At 61.1% G+C, this 18,360-nt stretch overlaps 2 protein-coding genes across 3 annotated transcripts; one reads left to right on the forward strand and one right to left on the reverse strand.

Annotated features, from left to right (window-relative positions):
- Nucleotides 1–4,536: 4,536 nt before the first annotated feature.
- PRELID1 (PRELI domain containing 1) lies at nucleotides 4,537–8,680 on the reverse strand. 2 transcript variants are annotated; one of them, XM_074960177.1, is made up of 5 exons: nucleotides 8,514–8,680; nucleotides 6,017–6,296; nucleotides 5,805–5,918; nucleotides 5,550–5,628; nucleotides 4,537–4,859 (listed from the first exon to the last, which is right to left on the reverse strand). In XM_074960177.1, the coding sequence occupies exons 1-5, from the start codon at nucleotides 8,603–8,605 to the stop codon at nucleotides 4,720–4,722; spliced, it is 705 nt and encodes a 234-aa protein (XP_074816278.1). In that variant the 5' UTR covers nucleotides 8,606–8,680; the 3' UTR covers nucleotides 4,537–4,719. The 2 variants fall into 2 exon arrangements, with proteins under 2 accessions (XP_074816278.1, XP_074816279.1); XM_074960178.1 differs by having other exon boundaries at nucleotides 4,544–4,859; nucleotides 6,071–6,296.
- Nucleotides 8,681–8,721: 41 nt separating this feature from the next.
- On the forward strand, nucleotides 8,722–16,187 carry RAB24 (RAB24, member RAS oncogene family). The gene is made up of 9 exons (XM_074960184.1): nucleotides 8,722–8,813; nucleotides 9,877–10,163; nucleotides 10,739–10,807; nucleotides 11,139–11,217; nucleotides 11,769–11,836; nucleotides 12,338–12,437; nucleotides 13,760–13,810; nucleotides 14,428–14,490; nucleotides 15,725–16,187. Exons 2-9 carry the CDS (start codon nucleotides 10,047–10,049, stop codon nucleotides 15,787–15,789), a joined length of 612 nt encoding a protein of 203 aa, XP_074816285.1. The 5' UTR covers nucleotides 8,722–8,813; nucleotides 9,877–10,046; the 3' UTR covers nucleotides 15,790–16,187.
- The last annotated feature ends 2,173 nt before the right edge of the window (nucleotides 16,188–18,360 follow it).

An 18,360-nucleotide genomic window follows, 5' to 3' on the forward strand; every position in this document is an offset into this window, starting at 1 on the left:
CTCTGACCACAGCAGATCCCACTGGCAACAGAACCGGCTCCATGCTGACCCAGCCGGACTTGCCTGAAGTGCTCCTCCCTGTTCCTAGTTCGCGGCGTTGGGACAGGCAGGGTCTGCTTCCTGAAGTGACTGCAGAGAATGCAGCCTGATGCTGGCCACCTGGCCATGAGCTTTGCCCAGGGGGGCCCGGTGCCCCAGCCTCTTGTGCCACTCACCCAAACAAAGCCGGGTGGATTCAGGAGCTCAGTTCGTGTCCCAAGGAAGCTCTGGGGCCATGGGGCTGGGCCTGCATGGCAGGGTACTAAGTGCTGGCTCTGGTGACAGTGGCGAGCCTCCCCTGCAGCACCAAGGCACGGTGGGGGGCCTAGGAACAGGGGGAGGACTCCTCCTCTCTTCTCTCCATCCCCGCCCGCCCCATGCTGTGGGCAAGGTGCATTGTCTTACTCGCGGAACAGCTCAGATCAGCCACTGGGACTGGTGCCAGGAGCCAGCCCACCCCTGCACACGCTGTTTAAAGCAGGGCTGGGAAAACCTCAGTGTTGTATCTCGAGGGCTGCCTAGCCTTCCTGGGGGCAAGAGGGGCTCTGGGTGCTGCAGGATCTGGCATGAGCAGTGACTAAACCCGGAGCACCTAGACTCTGCCCAGCCGAGGCAGCAGCTAACAGGCACAGAGCAGATTGGAATGCAGGCAGCTGCCCCTGTGGAGTGCAGAGGGAGCGGCTGCCGCAGGAGACTCCGCATCCCAGTGAGCGTAGGGGTCTGGCTGGCCCAATGGGGTGGTCCTGCTCACTGACATTGGTCAGCGTGGGCTGCACCTTGGCTCTGGGGGCGGTGGGGGGCTGCAGGTGGTTCCTGAGCTGTTCCTTGTCCCCTGCCAGTGTGTGTGGGGGGGAGAGTTTCTCTTCCTCTTTCCAACCAGGGTCTCAAAGCGCTCACACTTTCCTCTCCCAAGCCCCGTGGTGGGATAGGCACCTCTGTCCTTGCATGGTTCTGCTCCCGAGCAGGCTGGAGGGGAGGAGCGTGGCTCTGAGCTCCTGGCTGGGCTAGGGAAGATGCAGCTGTTCTAGGCCCAGGCTGTAGCCTGCACCTGGGTAGGGTTGGTAGAAAGCTCTGCCAGGAAGAACAAGCCCTAGCCTGGATGAAGGCTAGTGCCCTGTGGAAGAGTGGCCGCAGCCATGGCTGGGCACCCGCCTGTGGCTGGCAGGGTGCAGCAGGTCCTTTCTCAGGCCAGCTCCCATTCAGTCCCACACCTGCCAGCGTGGAGCCTAGTAAACGAAACGCCAACCAACAGCTCTCTTTGGCCCTGTCTGCAGCTTCGTGGAGTCCCCCGCTCCTGGTGCTCGCTGATGGGCTGGCCTGTGACCCTGACCCTGAGGGGCAACCAAGCTTTCATTAAAAAAGTGCATCCAAGCACCCAGCTAGGCTGGAACGTAGGACAACGATTCTGTGTGTAACGTGCATACTTAAGAAGCAACGGCAAAAGTTATGTTTTGTTTCAGTGGCTCTTGTCCCTTTAAAGATGGGCAGGTGGCGGGAGCTGGTGACCTGCATCCATGAATGGCACAGGTTGTGCACAAGCAAAATGAAGCCGTTGGTGGTTTTCAAGTAATGCAGTAAACCAGGAACATTAGCTGCAGCTGGAGTAAGCCCTGAACCGTGGAGCCAGGTGACTGTGGGAGAACAGGGGGCATTATTACAACTTGTTTTCAGGATCCAAGTTTGCAACCCAGAGAAAGTGGGGTGGTGGCTGAATGCAGCTCCCCTCCGTTCCCTGGGGGGCAGGCAGCACAGCCGTGCAGAGGGGGCCGTGGCTGGCTGGCTCTGGGAGGAAGCCAGGCACAGGCAAGCCCAGAAAACATCCCTTATGCCGCATGCTTGTAGGGCTGGGACTTGGCCCTGCGGGATGACTTTACAAATGGGGGCCAGGTGTGGGTCTGGCCCAGGAATGCAGGACCCTTGAGCTGTACGGTCCCGCTCAGCGCAGGTGACGGCAGCCTGGCTCCAAACGCAGGTGGTCACCAGTTGTCTGGATTTCGAATAGGAAGTCTAGTTACCACAGGCTGGGGGAGGCACCGCGTCCGTAACCCTTGCCAGTCGTGGGCCTAGGCTGGGTGGGCTTTACCCCCCACCCCTAATGTCTGCAAACACCGAGCAGGGCTTTGCCCCCCACCCGTAATGTCTGCAAACACCGAGCAGGGCTTGCTCCACTCAGCCTGGGTGGGGGAGGGACGAGGGGCTCTGTCCTGCCCATGCTGTGGCCTGTCTCCTGGTGCCTGCAGGCCCGTCCTTCCACCCGTGCTGCCCTGCTGCTGTGCGGCAGCGAGTGCCTGGGGGGTGGGGGCCAGGCCAGGGGACAATGGGGATGGGCAGGGAGAGCTGCCACCTGGCCAGGTTTTGGCTTCTATGCCCAGGTGCCATTTAGGGTGGCCAGGGGCCCAGTTTCTGGCCATCAACCTGCACCAGCCCCTGCTCAGCCTGGGCGTCTCCTACCTGCAGCTGCCAGGTGGGCTCCTTGGGGGATCCAGCGAGAGAGGGAGCATGGGGGGCAGGACCTTGGTGGGAAAGGGTGGGGCCTCAGGGGTCCAGTTATTGGCAAGGCCACACCGGGCCCAGCCTGTGGGGTTTGCGCAGAGGTGCTGGCTGGGCTGGGCTGGCCCGGCCCAGACTTGGCTCTGGGTTCTCCCACGCAGCGGCCAGGCCCGGGACAGGTGTCGGTTAGGAAGGGCAAGTAGCTGCCCCATGCCGCCCGCTGGAGCTAGGGGTGCCAGGGGCCCTGCTCTGCCTGGCTGGGGGCTAGCCCTGAGCTCGCATCGCCTGCACAGAGCAGCAGGATCCAGTGAGCGGAGGGGTCCCGTTACACCCCCCTCAGCCACCTGCGCTGGCCCCGCTGCAGAGCAGGGTGAGCCCTCGGGGAGCCGGGCTTCTCTCTGCCCAGCGCATGGGGGCAGAGCCCGCTGAGCAGCACTAATGAGCTGTGAAGCCCAGGAGGGCTCTGGTCCAGAAGGCTCCTGCACATGGCCCGTCCACTCCCAGCAGCCCAGCCTGGTGCCTCGATGCTGGAGGACAAGGTACAGAGGGTGTGGAGGTTGGACAGGCTGAGGTGTGAGCAGCTGCTCTCTGCTCCCAGCAGCCAGGGAATCAGGGCCAAGGCCGTGGACTCCTCCAGGCTCTCTCACAAGCAGCGACCAAAGCCAATGCCACAGAACCCCAGGGCTGGGCCGGCCCCTCCCCTTGCTGCAGCTGTGATGGTAACACCACTGAGCTATGGCTGCTGGTGAATCCTCTGCCCCGCACCCTGAGCCAGGGCAGAGAGGCCCATGCCCTGCTCCCCCAGGGAGGCTTCTTTACTCCTCACCCCAGAATCCCACAGCAGCTTCCATGCATCTTCAGCTGTAGGGGCTGGGCCCGGCAGGGGGCTGTGAATGGGCCCTCTCGTGGCTTGGCCGGCTGGGCCCGGGCATCTCCGGCAGCTCCAGCTAGGGCTGCCTTTTCCCGCCCCGAGGCCGAGACGGACGTGAAAGGACTGGCATGAGGTGGCAGTGACGGGGAAGGACTGGCCAGTTTCAGCACCAGCAGGGAACACAGCTGCTCCAGCAAATCTTTGTTATGCCAGATGGTGCCCTGAGTGAGGGCTCCCCACACAGGCCTCTCTGGGCAGGTCCTGCAGGAGCACACCACACGGACTCCTAAGGGCTCTCGTCCCAGGATTGTTTCTTCTGCAGAGCCTGCCGCAGCAGAGTATGCCCCCCTCGCTACAGCTGCAGAGACTCCGGCAGGAAAGGCCCCTGCCCTCCCACCCCCTTGGGCCACAGCTCCTGCAGGGACGGCTCTGCAAGGGGTGTGCAGAGTCTGGCATTCATCTTTCCAGACGAACCCCCAGGCTGAGGCCTCCCTGGGGCGCAGCCTGGCAGCACCTGGCCAGCTTCAAGGGGGCCTAAACCTCACTGGCTGGCATGGGGAGGGAGCTGCCTGGCCTGATTTCCAATAGCTAAAGTGGCTGGAGCTGCCGGGATGGGGCCTATGGGAGAGGGGACAGTCACCCTCTGTGAGTGGGAGCAGCCTGCTGCTGCAGGGGGCATGCAGAGTTGTGCTAGGGCGCCTTGCTCTGCTGCTGGGGCAATAAATACTGCACTCAGGGGAGGAGGAGACAACCCAGCTCTCCCTCGGAACAGAGAGAAGCCTTCATTGTAAGTAGGAAAGCAAGCGTGCTGCTTGCCTTCCAGTGGGGAATGGGGCTCCCCCTGCTTTGCAGACAGCTCTGGTAGGGGCCTGCCCATCACAGGTGCTGCAAGGGAGCATCTGCCATGGGAGTTTCTGCAGCTCTAGAGCCTGCACCTCAGCAAAGCAGCAGCCCCAGGAAGCTGCTGTGGGTCCCAGCTGGCCAGAGCTCCAGTCAGGACCACAGGGTTGTCCCTCAGTGCTCTGCTGGTCTGGCAGGGTCAGTGGGGCTAGGGGCCAGACACCCCCATTCCCAGGCCACTACTGGAATCTGTGCGGCGCACTGCCAGCCCGTCATTGTCCAGCCCAGCCCCTGGTGGAAGTAGATTCTTTAATGATAGTTACACCTTAGTAAGGATCTCGCTGCAGCTGATTGTCAGACTTGTACAGTTTCAATTAAAAAATATAAACTCTAGAGAGGCTCCTGTCCGCTGTGAGGTGCGGGACGGAGCTATCCAGTGCTATTCTGCACTCGTGCCAGCAGCAAAGGGGGCTGGCTTCTCACACATACTGCTGCTTCTTCTTGGTGGCAGCCTTGCTGGCCAGGTCCTTGGCTTTCTCTGTGGCTGCTAAGGCTGTCTCCTTGGCCTTCTCAGTGGCCTCCTTCGCCGTCTCCACCAACGTCTTGGAGGGAGCTTCTCCTACAAGGACCAAGAGTAACCCAGCTGCGTAGCCCAGCAGGGCTCCTCCCCTGCACTCCCCATAGCCCAGGATCTCAGAGGGCTGCAGCCCTGATAGAAAGGTTCCTCTTGCTCTTGGGTAACAGGCTGATACAAGCAGTCACAGCCTCTTTGGGGCTGGAGCCAGTGTCCTGGCACAACAGGGTGTGCGCCAGTTCCTTTATTGGCTTCAATAGCATCTGCTTAGAGCATGCCCTGTGTAGCCTCAGGGTCTGCAGCAGGGAGGAGACCTGGCGGCACAGGCCAGGTGCCTCATTAGGCTGCGGATGGCAGGCTGTCTCCCGGCGGGTTAGTGGGTGCAGCGCATGCCCACTTGACACGGCTGGAACCTCTCACCCACCTCCTGAGCACAGGGCGCCCTTTTAACCACCCTCCCCACCCCTTGCTGCAGCCAGCCGCTAAACCCACTAGAACAGAGGTCCCCAAACTGTGGGATGTGCCCCCCGAGGGGGGTGCAGAGAAATGTTCAGGGATGTGTGGCTGGGGACCAGGCCAGCTCCCACAGGGGGAGGTGAGGGCAGCTGCAATCCAGAGGTGGCTGCAGGGCTGCAACACCATTAACAACACTTGGCTGGAAAATCACATTGCCATCCCCAGACCCACCTGCTGCCAGTGCAGGCCCTGCCTGTCCCCAGAGGCCAAGGCACTCACCTTGCATTTTAGCTAGCACGTATTCAAAACCCCTGGTGCTCTTGGTCACATTGCTCTTGAACCTGGCCAGGCCAAACTCCTGCAACAAGAGAGACCGGAGTTGCAAACCTCCCTCCTTCCCTGTACCATGGGGGTTCCTGTGGGCTGCAAACTAAGCACCCAACAGAATCAGCCCCTATCGGCCACAGGGTTGGTGCTTGCAGCATCAGGGTGTATCAGGCTTCTGGGGATGCACTGAACATGGCAGCCACTCACCTGGATGGCTCGGGAGACGCCAAACAGACTGGAGGAGACCCATGCTTCCCGTTTGACTTCAGTCCAGCTGCTGTTCTCTGGGTTCACACAGTAAACACAGCGCTCCTCCACCACCTGCAGGAGATGACAGCAGCATCGGCTCAGTGCTCCCACTGCTCATGCACCCTGGACTGAGGGGACCAGATGGCTCTGGGGTGAAGGAGCTGGGTTACCTCAGGCAGCAGCGTTTGTGGTCCGGTTCGCTGCTTGCTGCCCTTGCCACTCACCATAAGACGTGCATGATTAATGTTCCAGGTGTACGTGGTCATGGTTCGGTTCTGCGGGTCCACAATGGAATCTTCCAGGATGTACACAGAGTGGGCGACGTTAGCAGGAAAGAAGCGCTCTGCCCACCGCGGCATCCTGTTGGTCTTGGTCAGGAGCCGCCTGGAGAGCAGCTTCTGGTCCGCTGTCACCTCCCGGTGCACAATGTCTTCTGTCAGGACATGTTTGCTGGGTGAGAAAGGCAAGGGGAGCAGGGTGGATGTCAGGCTTAAGTCTGTGCCTCCTGTCCCCCAGCGGTCTGTGCTGGGACCCAGTCAGATCCTGGTTGCTGAGCATGGCTAGTGCTGGGTCACTATCTGAATGGGAGACACCCAAGCAAAACACGGTGCAGCAGGGAGCGTGCAGACGAGTCAGTAGGAGGCGCCCTCCCCTAGGAGTCAGTACTGGCCCCAAAGCAGGACTAGATGTAGCAGTGCGGGTGATTCAAAGGCACTCTCTCCTCCTACGCAGTACTGACCCCGTGCCCCAGAACGGGGCCAGGCGTGCTGTGCTGCTGGGGGTGCTCTTTGCTAATGGAGAGGCCCTGGGCATTTAATCATTCGAGATATCACTGGGTTTTCATTTCACAGAAATTCCAGGGGAGCCAAGCTGTGTCAGCATCCCCAATTCCACCTCCCTGCTGACGCAGCTCATGGGGGGGAGGTTACCGGCTGGCCCCTTCCTGGAGGGCAGTAGCGGACTGGGTGGGTCTCTCAGCAACGACTGGCCCAGGACAGGGATGGGGCCCGGCTCACTCTGTGCTCAGCTCCAGCCCAAGCTGCGTGTAGGGAAACCACAGAGAGGGGACAGTGGTGACAATGCATGATTAGAAGGCTTGGCCTGGCCCGCCTCGTAGCAGCCCCCACAGGCCCAGGGGAGACACTATTGTGCTGGCCGGTGAGGAACTGTGAAAAGACGGGGTGCATGCAAACCAACGCCTGTGGGGCAACTACTCCATAACAATGACACCCCAGGATGCTACGGCCCAGTGTGGAGAATCTAAGCATGAACTCAGAGCTCCTGCATCTCCTGCCAAAACACACCCCAGGTGCTGGGCCACAGACACTTTGTAAAATGACAATAATACGTTGGCCATGTCATTTCAGTTCACTTCCTGGCCCCAGGAGCTTTGTAACCTTGGTGTGCGGCTATTCAACAGCTACTGCATATCACCCCAGAAGTGGCTGCATGTCAGCAGTGGGCACAGCAACAGCTGGGTTTAAAGGCTAATGCACGTTAGGATCTTTGGGATGCAGGAGGACCCACCAGGGAACCTGCAGGAGGATAATCAAACGTTCCCGAGCCAGAGAGGTGGCCAGGGAAGCTCATGTGAGCAATGGAAGGAGTTTCTGATAGGAGACATCCTGGTTTCAGAGGGAGTGGCTGCCTGGCACGTGGTGCAATGCAAGAGACCTGTGGTTCTGGCAGACCACACCTTGGAAACAGGCAGCGGATCCCACAGGCGCAGCAGAGACTGTCACCGAACTGGCTTTTGCTGGGTAGAAACGCTGGGCGCATCAAGCCAGCTCTAGGGCGGATGGTCCCGGGAACGAGTGTGCGTGGGCACCGTGCGTGCGCCCTTGAGCCATAAGCAGGACAAGGGGCTGGGGACCCAGCACCCCTCCTCAGTGAAGGGCTGGCACACGACACAGATCTCCCTTCCCTGCCAGGGGCCTGCCAACAAAACGCTGGAGTCTAGGGCCCACCACTGCCCCTCGCAGTGGCTCCGTGGGGTCGGGCACAGCAAGCAGTGCAGGGCACCGGTGGGGCACGCTCGCTGCCCAGGGCCAGCGGCAGGAAGAGGCCACAGGGCCACCCCCCATGCAGGCCCCTCCAGCCCGCGACAGGAGGGGCTCAGCACAGAGAAAACCTGGGCAGCAAACAGGGCTGGAGACCGACCCACGGCTGTCTGGGGAGCGGGCTCCTTGTACCCACGCCCCTACCGCTGTGGGGGGGCGCCGGGGTGGGGAGGGGGGGCAGTGGGGGGAAAGGGGGGTGTCGTGGGTTCCAGAGGTGGGTGTGGGGCCAGGGTGGTGCGGGGGCCCCGCCGGAGGAGGGGGATGGGAGAGAGATGTGGGGTCGCGGTGTGTGGGGGGTGCCGGAGGTGGGTGTGGGGGGTGCCGGCGAGGTGTACGTGGGGGTCCTGGCGCAGAGGGGGGGAATAGGGGAGAGAGATGGGGTTCCGTTGCCGGGGGGGCGCGGGCGGGGTCCCGATGCCGGGGGGGGGGGTCGGAGTGCCGGGGGGGGTGGTGTGGTCCTGGTGCCATGGGGGGGTCGGGGTGGTGCGGGGGGGTGGCGGGGTGCCGGTGGGGGGGGTCCCGGGGCGGGGGGGCGCCGCGGGGGGGGCGGGGTCCCGGGGCGGGGGGGCGCCGCGGGGGGGTCCCGGTGCCGCGGGGGGGCGCTCACCTGTAGGGGTTCGGGTAGCGCTGCCAGAAGGCGGCGAACACTTGGTCCCAGGGCCCGCGGAGGACGCCCAGGCTCGCGCAGTGCTTCCCCATGGGCTCGCCGCCCCGCGGGGGAGGGGACGCGGCAGCCGCTTCCGGGACAGGCCGCGCGCTCGCCCGCTTCCGCCTCCCGCCCCGCGCGCACTTCCGGTCCCCGGAGCCCCGCCCCCGGCCCCGCCCCCCAGTGCAGCGGGAGCGGCCCGCAGCGCCGGGCGCCGAGTCGGGCCGCGGGTTCCGGGGCCGCGGGCACCATGCGGCCGAGGTGAGCCGGGAGCGGGGCCTTCCGCCCGCAGCCCCCCGGGCCCCCCCCCGGCTCCTTCCCCGGGCCCCCCCCGGGCCCCCCCGGCTCCTTCCCCGGGCCCCCCCCCGGCTCCGCCCGCAGCCCCCCCGGGCCCCCCCGGCTCCTTCCCCGGGCCCCCCCTGGCTCCGCCCGCAGCCCCCCCGGGCCCCTTCCCCGGGCCCCCCCGGCTCCTTCCCCGGGTCCCCCCGGGCCCCCCCGGCTCCTTCCCCGGGCCCCCCCCCGGCTCCGCCCGCAGCCCCCCCGGGCCCCCCCCGGCTCCGCCCGCAGCCCCCCCGGGCCCCCCCGGCTCCTTCCCCGGGCCCCCCCCGGGCCCCCCCGGCTCCTTCCCCGGGCCCCCCCCCAGCTCCACCCACAGCCCCCCAGGACCCCCCCCGACTCTGCCTGCAGCCCCCTGGCTCCCACCCACTTGGGAGCCCCCAGGCCCTATCAGGCCCCCCCACGACCCTGGCTCCACCCTCAGCCCCCCGTCCACCCCAGGCCCCCTCCCACCCCATGACCCCCCCACCGGTCCCCCAGACTCCAGTCTCTGGTTCTCTCCCCCCCCCGCACCCGAGCTCCTCGTCAGGCTCCTCCCCTCCCCCCAGCTTCCTCTGGTCCCGTGCCGCCCCCTATGCTACCCCCATGACCCTCCGCCCCCTGCCCTGCTCCCCCCCGCCCCCCGTACGGTTTGGTTGTTGCTCCCCAGCCCCTTGGCTGCCCGCCCGCCGTGCGGCCCGGGACTCCCTCGTGCCGTTTCTGAGACCCGGGATTCTTGGTTGCCGCCTTCCCCTGAGCTGTACGGCAGCCTCGGGGCCCCGCGCAGAGCCCGTGATGTCGGTGCTGCGGGTGGCCAGGGCCTGCGTTGCACAGCTCCTTGCCCTTCGGCGAGTGCCCCGTCGTGTCCTGTGGCCGCCCAGCCCGTGGCTTCCATGGGCCTGCGGCTGTCGCCATGCGGGAGGCTGTAGCTGGCTTGGCAAAGGCAGCGGTTTCCTGCCCACGGTCTGTAGTGTCAGCTCATCCCTTCCTTGGTGTCTCCTTGCTGCAGGTGAAATTCTCCGCTTGACTCTTTCTTTCCTTGGCTGCATACGGAGCCCCGGCGCTGGCCGGCTCTCTCGCTAAGGCAGGTAGAGTGAGCTCGCGAAGGGGGCCTGGGATCCAGCTGCAGGCACCAGAGGGAAGCCCTTGGCTCGGGCCCAGGCTGGCAGTGGCTGGAGAATGAGTGGGCAGCGTGTGGATGTCAAAGTAGTAATGCTGGGGAAGGAGTATGTGGGCAAGACCAGCCTGGTGGAGAGATATGTCCACAACCGCTTCCTCGTTGGACCCTATCAAAACGTAAGCATGCCCCTCTGCCCAAGCTGCCTGGGGGATCCCCCTGGGAGGAGGCAGGCTGCCCGCCCCACTCATGGGGACTCAAATGGCTAACGGGGACCTTGATAATTATCACAAGGCAGCTGAGTTGCATGCGATTCCTCACAGCTGGGATGCCAGCAACTGGGAGCAGAACATTGGCCAGGTCTCTGGAGGCGGGTCTGGCTCCCTGGCTGCATCTGGCCCCTCACCCCACAGCCTGGCTCTTCTTGCCTACAGGTAGAAAGCTTTGCAAAGACTCCTTTGAAATTCCAGCTGAAGGTTTTGTTTATAGCCCAAACACATCCAAGCTCCTTGGATCAGTGCTTGAGAATCAGTGGCCACGACTAGAAACAAAGGGAAACTGTCCAAAGAGTCACACGACACCTAGTGCAAATGAGCTTGGGCGAGGGAGTTGGCTAGTAGGGAGACTGGCCGGGACTTGTAAAACCCACTGTCCCTCTACGGGGCGCTTGGGATGGGCAAGCTGAGAGGCGAAGCCTGAGGGACCAGGAAATGCTGAGCGAACTGCTGCGTCCATCCCTTCTGTTTCTGTTTAGACGATCGGGGCTGCATTTGTGGCCAAAGTGATGTCCGTTGGGGGCCGGACAGTAACCTTGGGGATCTGGGTAAGTCTGATCTGAAACAGCTTCACGACCTTGCCAGAAGCCCACAGCTCTAGGTGCTTAGAAACCTGTGGGCCTTTCCCCACTTTCGGATTGGAAACTGCTGTGGGAAAGGGTGCCCTGGCAGCCGGGGGCTCTGCACGGAGCGCCGTTGAGCAGCTGGCTTCTCCCGTGGCCATCTCTAAGTTCTAGCTCGGGTAACTGTCCCTGTTCTCTTGTTGCTGGTGCCTCAGCTTGGCTGGGCACTCCCTGGCTGGGCGGGAGGCACAGAGCCAGGCTGGGGCTCTCACCCATGGGGCACGGAAAGCGATGACTTTTCTGTTGTTCTTCCTAGGACACAGCTGGGTCGGAGCGGTATGAGGCCATGAGTCGGATATACTACCGAGGGGCCAGAGCTGCCATTGTGTGTTACGGTAAGGGCTTTGCCCAGGGCGCCTGGCTGTCCCTGCAGCCATACTATTCCCAGCACCTGGCAAGGTGCTCCTCGCCCCAGAGTGTGTGCTGGCACTAGTCTGTAGTAGGGAGAGGGGCTGGCCTGCCAGCCCTGAGGGAGCTCCCTCTGTAGGAAATGAGGCAATCCACTCCCAGCCCATCTGAGCAGCGGAGGCAGAGGCCCCTGGCAGTATGCTGCTAGCTCCTGTCTGTCTATTTCTTTAATGCCTGGAAGGGGGGAATTTTCAATGTTACCCTAAACACAAGGAGGGGCTCAGATACCAGGGTGGAGGGTGGCACCTTCCCACACCCCCAGCATCGAGGCAGCTTTCTGGCTACCTGAGAGGGTCTCCAGGGCTGCCGAAGCTGTGTTCAACTCTGAGCGGAACGACTCCTCCCCGGGGCCTCTGTCCTTGCTGGTTGGGGGTCTTGCTGCACTCCCTGCAGGCACAGGGCAGGCCGCGGCTTGGGGCGGGGCTAGCTGGGGAGAATGCACTGGGCAGGGCAGGGGCTGACTTCTCCCATCTCCTAGATCTCACAGATAGCAGCAGCTTTCAGCGAGCTAAGTTCTGGGTGACCGAGCTGCAGAATTTTGAGGAGGTGAGTTGCTCTCTGCTCCCAGCCTGGAGCTCTGGGCGGGGGGGTTAGTTCACGCTTTCCTTCTGGAGACGCTGAGTGGGTGAACAGTTGGAGGGATTTTCCTTCCTTTGAGGAGCTGGTTCCAGAAGTGGCCAGGGCAGTGAGAGCCCCACCGCACTCAGCCCAGCATAAGGCTTGGGGCTTCCCCACCTGTCCTCCTGCTGGCGGGGGTGTCTGCCCCAGGCTAGGGCTGGAGACTCACTGCACACAGGTGCTGTGCTCCCGGCAGTGGGTGTGCGGGCGCACTGGGGCAGTCTGCACACGCCTGTATGGGGGTCAGTATGTGACTGAGCGGGGGCAAGGCCTTGTGGTGTGGCATGTTGCTATGTGGGTGCGGCGAGGTGATTGTGGGAAGCGTGCTTGGGGAGAGTGCATGCTGGGGGGTTTCCTAGGGGTGCCTGTAAGCTGTTCTCTCTGAGCAGCCTCTGCACGGATGACTGCCCTGTTCTCTCCTTGCTCCAGAACTGCCGGATCTATCTGTGTGGCACCAAGAGCGACCTGTTGGAAGAGGACAGGAAGAAGCGGGGCATTGACTTCCATGATGTGCAGGATTACGCAGACGGTACGTCTCTGCCTGTCCGCGGAGCACACGGCTCTGCCCTGCTGCTCCCTGTCGCGCTCAAGGGGAGGTGGCGCTCTGGAGTCCCAAGCACCACCCCACCGTGCTCTGCTCTTAGCTTCACTTTATGCCAGTCAGGTGCTGGCCGCCTGTCACGTTAGTCCCAGCTCAGCGGGCAGAGTCTTTGGCTCTGGCCAGTATCAACAGGGGAGCCAGCGTTCACCTGCAGAGCTGGAGCCGAGGGGAGATGAAAGGATGAGAAGCTGGATATGAGTCAACATGTGCCCTTGTTGCCAAGAAGGCCAATGGCATAGTGGACTGCAGTAGTAGGAGCATTGCCAGCAGATCAAGGGATGTGATTATTCCCCTCTATTCAGCACTGGTGAGGCCACACCTGGAGTACTGCGTCCAGTTTTGGGCCCCCCACTACAGAAGGGATGTGGACAAATTGGAAAGCGTCCAGCGAAGGGCAACGAAAATGATCAGGGGGCCGGAGCACGTGACTTATGAGGAGAGGCTGAGGGAACTGGGCTTGTTTAGTCTGCAGAAGAGAAGAGTGAGGGGGGATTTGATAGCAGCCTTCAACTACCTGAAGGGGGGTTCCAGAGAGGATGGAGCTAGACTGTTCTCAGTGGTAGCTGATGACAGAACAAGGAGTAATGGTCTCGAGTTGCAGTGGGGAAGGTCTAGGTTGGATATTAGGAAACACTTTCACTAGGAGGGTGGTGAAGCACTGGAAGGGGTTACCTAGGGAGGTGGTGGAATCTCCTTCCTTTGAGGTTTTTAAGGCCCGGCTTGACTGATTTATTTGGGGTAGGTCCTGCTTTGAGCAGGGGGTTGGACTAGATGACCTCCTGAGGTCCTTTCCAACCCTGATAGTCTATGAAAGGGAAGGTCTTGGCTTGATTTCCCGTTAGTTTTCCCACACTCTTGGGGGGAGTTAAGCAGGAGCTGGGAATGTCACAGTGGGAGCTGCTCAGTGCTGAGCCTGTGCCCTGCCCACGCTGTGCCAAGTTCAGAGCGTGTCCCCACCCACAGAAGAGTCTTGGGCTGGTCAGTGTGCCGGCTGGTGGGAGATAGTGCTGACAAGCTGCACCAAGCCAGCTAGGGTGTGGCGAGGAGCTGGGCAGAAGCGGCACTTCCTCTCCTTGCGGAGGGGCTGGAGCCAGCTTGTTCTGCCTGCTGGCTGCCTTTGTGACTCTGGCAGCAGCCCTTGCTTCAGGGTGGTTACCAGGAGGAATCCTGGGGCCTCCCCCCCCCAACTGCCAGTAGCCCTGATGCACACAACACAGGCACCCTCTGGCACTAACCTGTTTGTGTTGCAGAGATTAAGGCTGAGCTCTTCGAAACCTCCAGTAAGACAGGCCAGAGCGTAGGTGAGTTGCCCCTGGCGGGTGCCTGGACAGCAGCAGCAGCAGCAGCCACAGCAGGCTGCGGGGGTGGCCGTACAGGTTAGGGGGTCGCTGTCTTGGCCATCTTCCTACCTAAACATGTCCTGTGCACCCACCCCAAGGTGTGCTCGGGAGCTGGCTGCTGACGGGGTTTGTGGGAGAGCAATGCCAGGGAGGGGGGCAGAGCGCCTGCTGACGAGGAGTGGGAAGAAGTTCAGCATAATTACTTGTCTGTCCTATCAGGGCTAATGCAGGGAGCATGCTGTGGAGACCACAAGTCCCATAATGCCATGCACTGGCTGGGCTCCATGCTGGGACCCTGGGCTGCACATAAGCATTACAGGAGAAGGCAGGTGTGGGTCACACCTGGCCCTTGCCGCTTTGGCTCCCTCCGTGGTGAAGCAGATTCTGCCCCACTCCTCTAGTGCTGGAGGGTGAGTGCAGTGGCTCAAGTGAAGTTCCCTGCAGCGGGCTGTCTGCCCTGCCCCGGGCTTCTCATCAATGCCCCACACTGGGCAACAGTCTCCTCCTGGGAGCCCGGCCCCACTGCAGCTTGTGCTAGGAGTGCGGAGGAAGCCCTCATTCTCCCCTTCCTGTCCCAGATGAGCTGTTTCAGAAGGTGGCTGAGGATTATGTCCAGCTCATGGCCTTCCAGGTGATGACAGGTGAGTGGCAGGACAGGACCCGCTGCCTTGCGACCCACGCACCAGCTGAGTCAGTGGGAGTGAAGCCTTTCCGCTCATTCTCCAGCTGGGGTAGGTTTGTCAGGCTGCCTGATGGGAGCCCACGGGTGGCACTTCCCCTTCGTTAAAGCTCCCAGTTCAGCCCAGGCCTACGTTCAGGGCGTTTGCTCCCTCGCAAGGGTTGTGGTGGTTCAGAGGTTGGGTGTTTTCTGAGCTGCCGGCGTGCAAGGAGCGGCGGCCTGGCTGCCGCTTCCCCCAGAGTCCCTGCAGGATCTGTTCTCAGTGCTGCAGCAGGTCCCTGCTGATCCAGACCCATTTTCTTCATTTGCTGCTTCTGCTGAGGCTCCGAGGTGAGATGCAGGGACGCAGCCTTCATTGCACCGTCAGCACAGCTCGCAGCAGTGGTGCTGGGCTGCAGGGAGATGGGTCAGGGGGTGCTGGCTCCCCCTTCGCCTCCATCTGTTAGCAGGGACTGATGTCCCCACACGCTGCTGGAGAGTCACTAGTGCACACGAGAGCAAGACTTCTGTGTGTACGGGGGTGCAGGGAACGATGGATTGCCCAAGAGCCTGCGCCAGGGAGAACAGGTTGGTGTCTGACGGTGAAGGGGGCATGTGCCATGGAGGACGGCGCTGGCAGGATGAGCTCCTAGTTAGCTGGAATTTTAAAGGGCTGCTGTCAACTTGAAAATCCTATTTCCATCTGTTCCAGGGTGACTAGAGCAGAAAGGCTGGAGAGAAACACTCCTCTTTAGTTTTCGTTGGGTCAGTTGCATTTCCTATCCCGTGCTCTACGGGCAGGTCTCGCTCCTGTCCTGCCCTGCCCCGGGGGTGCGCTCGGCTATGCGTTCCTCAGCCCTGGGAGGAGGGTTGGTGTGGAAGAGGAAGCAGGCAGGCATGTTCCTGGGCATGGGCCCACCGGGGCCTAACCCAGAAGATCAGCAGGAAACCCTGCAGGATTGTTCTTTAGTTTGAGGGCTCCCTGATTCAAGGGGCTGTGATTAGAGAAATGGATTCTAAGACCTGTTCCACTTGTGTGTCTGCCCTAAGCTCTGTCTGGCGCAACCTGGTGCCCACCGTCATGTCCTTAGTTTAGTAAAAGGGCTGGCAAGCAGGCTGGAATGGTGGCTACTGATTCTGTGGGCTGAAACCAAGCATCCAGCTGAGCGGGGCATAGAAGAGGCAGCAGCCCCCTTTCACTCGTCTTCTCTTTTCAGAGGGTGAAGGCGTAGACCTGAGCCAGAAGAACAGCACCTACTTCTACAGCTGCTGCCACCACTGAACGCACCTCCTGCTGCCAAAATAAAGCCAGCCTGCTGGGGTGGCAGTTCCTGCTCTTCGGACTGTTTGTTTTCTGCCTGCTGTACGTAAGCTGTAGGGAATGCCTGGCACCCTGGAGTACGGGATCCCCGCGCCTGGCTCTCCCCTCCATGGGACTTGACAAGCAAAGCTGCTGTGGTCCTAGAGGAGAGAGAGACTCTGTTCCACTTTTGGCAGGACTCTGCTGCCTTGTGACGGACACCAGGTGCCTGCACATTAGTGAAGAGTGTTTGGAATAGCTGCTTTCCCCAGCCGGCTCCTTGCAGCTCAGGTCATGTGTAGCTGTGGCCAATGTTTTCTATGGGATATGTTGCCTGATTCTTTGTAGGTTACTTAAATGGCTTCTATTAAGTTATACAAATGTAAATAAAGTGCATTGTGGTCCATGAGGCCCGTTGGGTGTTCTTGGGGAAGCCAGGGCTGACAGAGCTGGTGCTTTGGGACCTGTGACTGTGGAGATGTACCTGCCACAGGAGGGAGGAATGTGTCCCTTCAGCAGCAGCTGGCCAGGAACCTGCACCCCCTACTGTAGCATGAGGACATGGCTCCCAGGCCCAAGGTTTTCACCCTCCTCCAGCTCACTGCAGCTGTCCCTGAGGAGGGACCAACCCTCCCCGGCTCCCTCTGTGATGTGTGTTACTGTTGTGCCTCTCTAACTTCCTCTGTTCCCTGGCGCCTCTGCACTTGCACCACAGCCAGGCTGAGTTCAGTTAGTAGAGATGCTTAGTCAGAGGCTCTGAAGAGCTTGAAATCTGTCCCTCCCCTGGAAGAAGCGGTGCCTGAACTGACCCGGAGGGCAGCTGGGCTGATTCACAGCTCTCTGCCCCCTTCACCACTTCCTGCCCCTGGCTGGCTTACAGAAGCCCAGGACTGGCCCAGTGCTCTCTTGCCACAATACACAGCTCCAGCCACTCAGGACTGATCTTAGCCTTATGACAACAGCTGGTGGGAGCCTGGGTCTGATGTGGTGGTGGTGAAATGCCGGAGACCAGCTTAGACATTTCCCTCCCAGTGTAGGTGAGCCAGTCTGGTGCCTCTGGGAACTGGCTCTCAAGTTTCTCACTGGATAAGTGCACTGGAGAATAAAATCAACCCCAGAGCTTTGAGCCTCAGCTTTAAGGAAAAGTAGAGAGAGGATCAGGTCACCTCATTTATCCCAAGCTCTGCCTGTTCCTTCTAGTACCGCAGATAAGACTTTCTTAACTGGTTTCCATGCCAGGCTGCAGCAAACCCTCAGGACAGGCCCTTAGTGCTGCCTTCAGCTCGAGAGCATTCTGAAGCTTGTGAGCCAATTCAAAACCTTTGAGGCTCTCTGGCCAAAGGGACTTCTGCCTGTGGCTTGGCTCCGGGGAGCAAGCGTGGAGATTAGTGGTCCATGCTTACTTCAGCGCACACACCAGGATCTCAATTCCTTTCCACATACCCAGCATTGTTCTTGATCAGCCAATCTTCCCAAAAAAGGCCCATATACACTCCCACGATGCTGGTTTGTAAACACTGCAGACCTGCCACCCCACCCCCAAATGGGTAATGGTGGTGTCAGTACCAACCTGAGCTGTCTTCTCAGGCACCTGAACATTTCTTCCTGAGATGGAGGCTGGGCCCAGACACCCCGTGAGCACCAGGAAGCGCTGCTGCAGCTGAGTCTTTTGTGCACAGGCAGCCGCTTGCTGGTGGTCTTGGCCCCAAAGGCCTGGATGCTGTTGTGCTGTTTCTCCCCAGGCTGTTGTGCATCCTTCTGGGGAGGCAGAAGAGATCTCAGCACCTAATTCTGCAGATATCACCGGGGATAAAAGATGGCTGCTTGCTCCCACGCCAACACTTCAGGGGGCAGCGGCGGCTGGAGTTGGAGCCTTGGGCTTCTCTTGGAATGGAGACCTAGCATCCAGCCGCAGCGCTCTCACCTTCTTCTTGCCCGTACCGTTGTACCTTGCGACCGCTGCGACGGACTGGACGGGCTCTCGGGGACAAAGGGCAGCTGCTGCAAGACGACCCTAGACCCCTGCACGGTTTTCTGCAGGCCGGATCCCCGTAGCGACCACTGGCTGTGAGTATCGGAGCTTAGAGGCTAGCCCTGCCCAGGGGGATGCCCGAACGGCTGCCAGGCTATCGCGAGGTAACTTCCACTCCCCCCCGTGAGTCCTCCAGAGGAGGCAACAGGATGCACGGCACAGACATCTCACCCCAGTCTGTTACTCGTAAGGGCTCAATCCCCCAAGCCCAGCACTTCCTGGGTGTCAGCTCTAGCTGGGAATCCCAGAGATTGTCAGAGCCTCCAAAGCATTAGATTAAAAAAAATGAAAACTCCAATGGTGGCATTAACATGACTCAGACTCACTCAATTCTGCTTTTCGGTTCAGCTCATTTGCCATGTCAACTGGGAGGCAGAGACTCTGCCACTGGGCACTACAGAAATTATGCTGTTGGAATGAGCCTAGAATGACCTTCCCCAGAATGGGCAGCTTGCCCTAGGCGGGGGGGAGGGGGCATTAACCATCTCGAAGAGCAGGGCTCTAACTTGTGGGGGCTACCA

The sequence above is a fragment of the Natator depressus genome, chromosome 8, assembly GCF_965152275.1.
Source record: "Natator depressus isolate rNatDep1 chromosome 8, rNatDep2.hap1, whole genome shotgun sequence".
Taxonomy (NCBI): Eukaryota; Metazoa; Chordata; order Testudines; family Cheloniidae; genus Natator; species Natator depressus.

Bases quoted from the DNA above. Each gene is read 5' to 3' on its own strand.
- RAB24 (XM_074960184.1), top strand. From the start codon at position 10,047: ATGAGTGGGCAGCGTGTGGATGTCAAAGTAGTAATGCTGGGGAAGGAG. The intron at 10,808-11,138 runs GTAAGTCTGATC...TGTTCTTCCTAG, and splicing joins CAGTAACCTTGGGGATCTGG to GACACAGCTGGGTCGGAGCG. The intron at 14,491-15,724 runs GTGAGTGGCAGG...TTCTCTTTTCAG, and splicing joins GGCCTTCCAGGTGATGACAG to AGGGTGAAGGCGTAGACCTG.
- PRELID1 (XM_074960177.1), bottom strand. From the start codon at position 8,605: ATGGGGAAGCACTGCGCGAGCCTGGGCGTCCTCCGCGGGCCCTGGGAC. The intron at 6,297-8,513 runs GTGAGCGCCCCC...TTTCTCACCCAG, and splicing joins CGCTACCCGAACCCCTACAG to CAAACATGTCCTGACAGAAG. The intron at 5,919-6,016 runs GTAACCCAGCTC...CATCTCCTGCAG, and splicing joins CACAAACGCTGCTGCCTGAG to GTGGTGGAGGAGCGCTGTGT.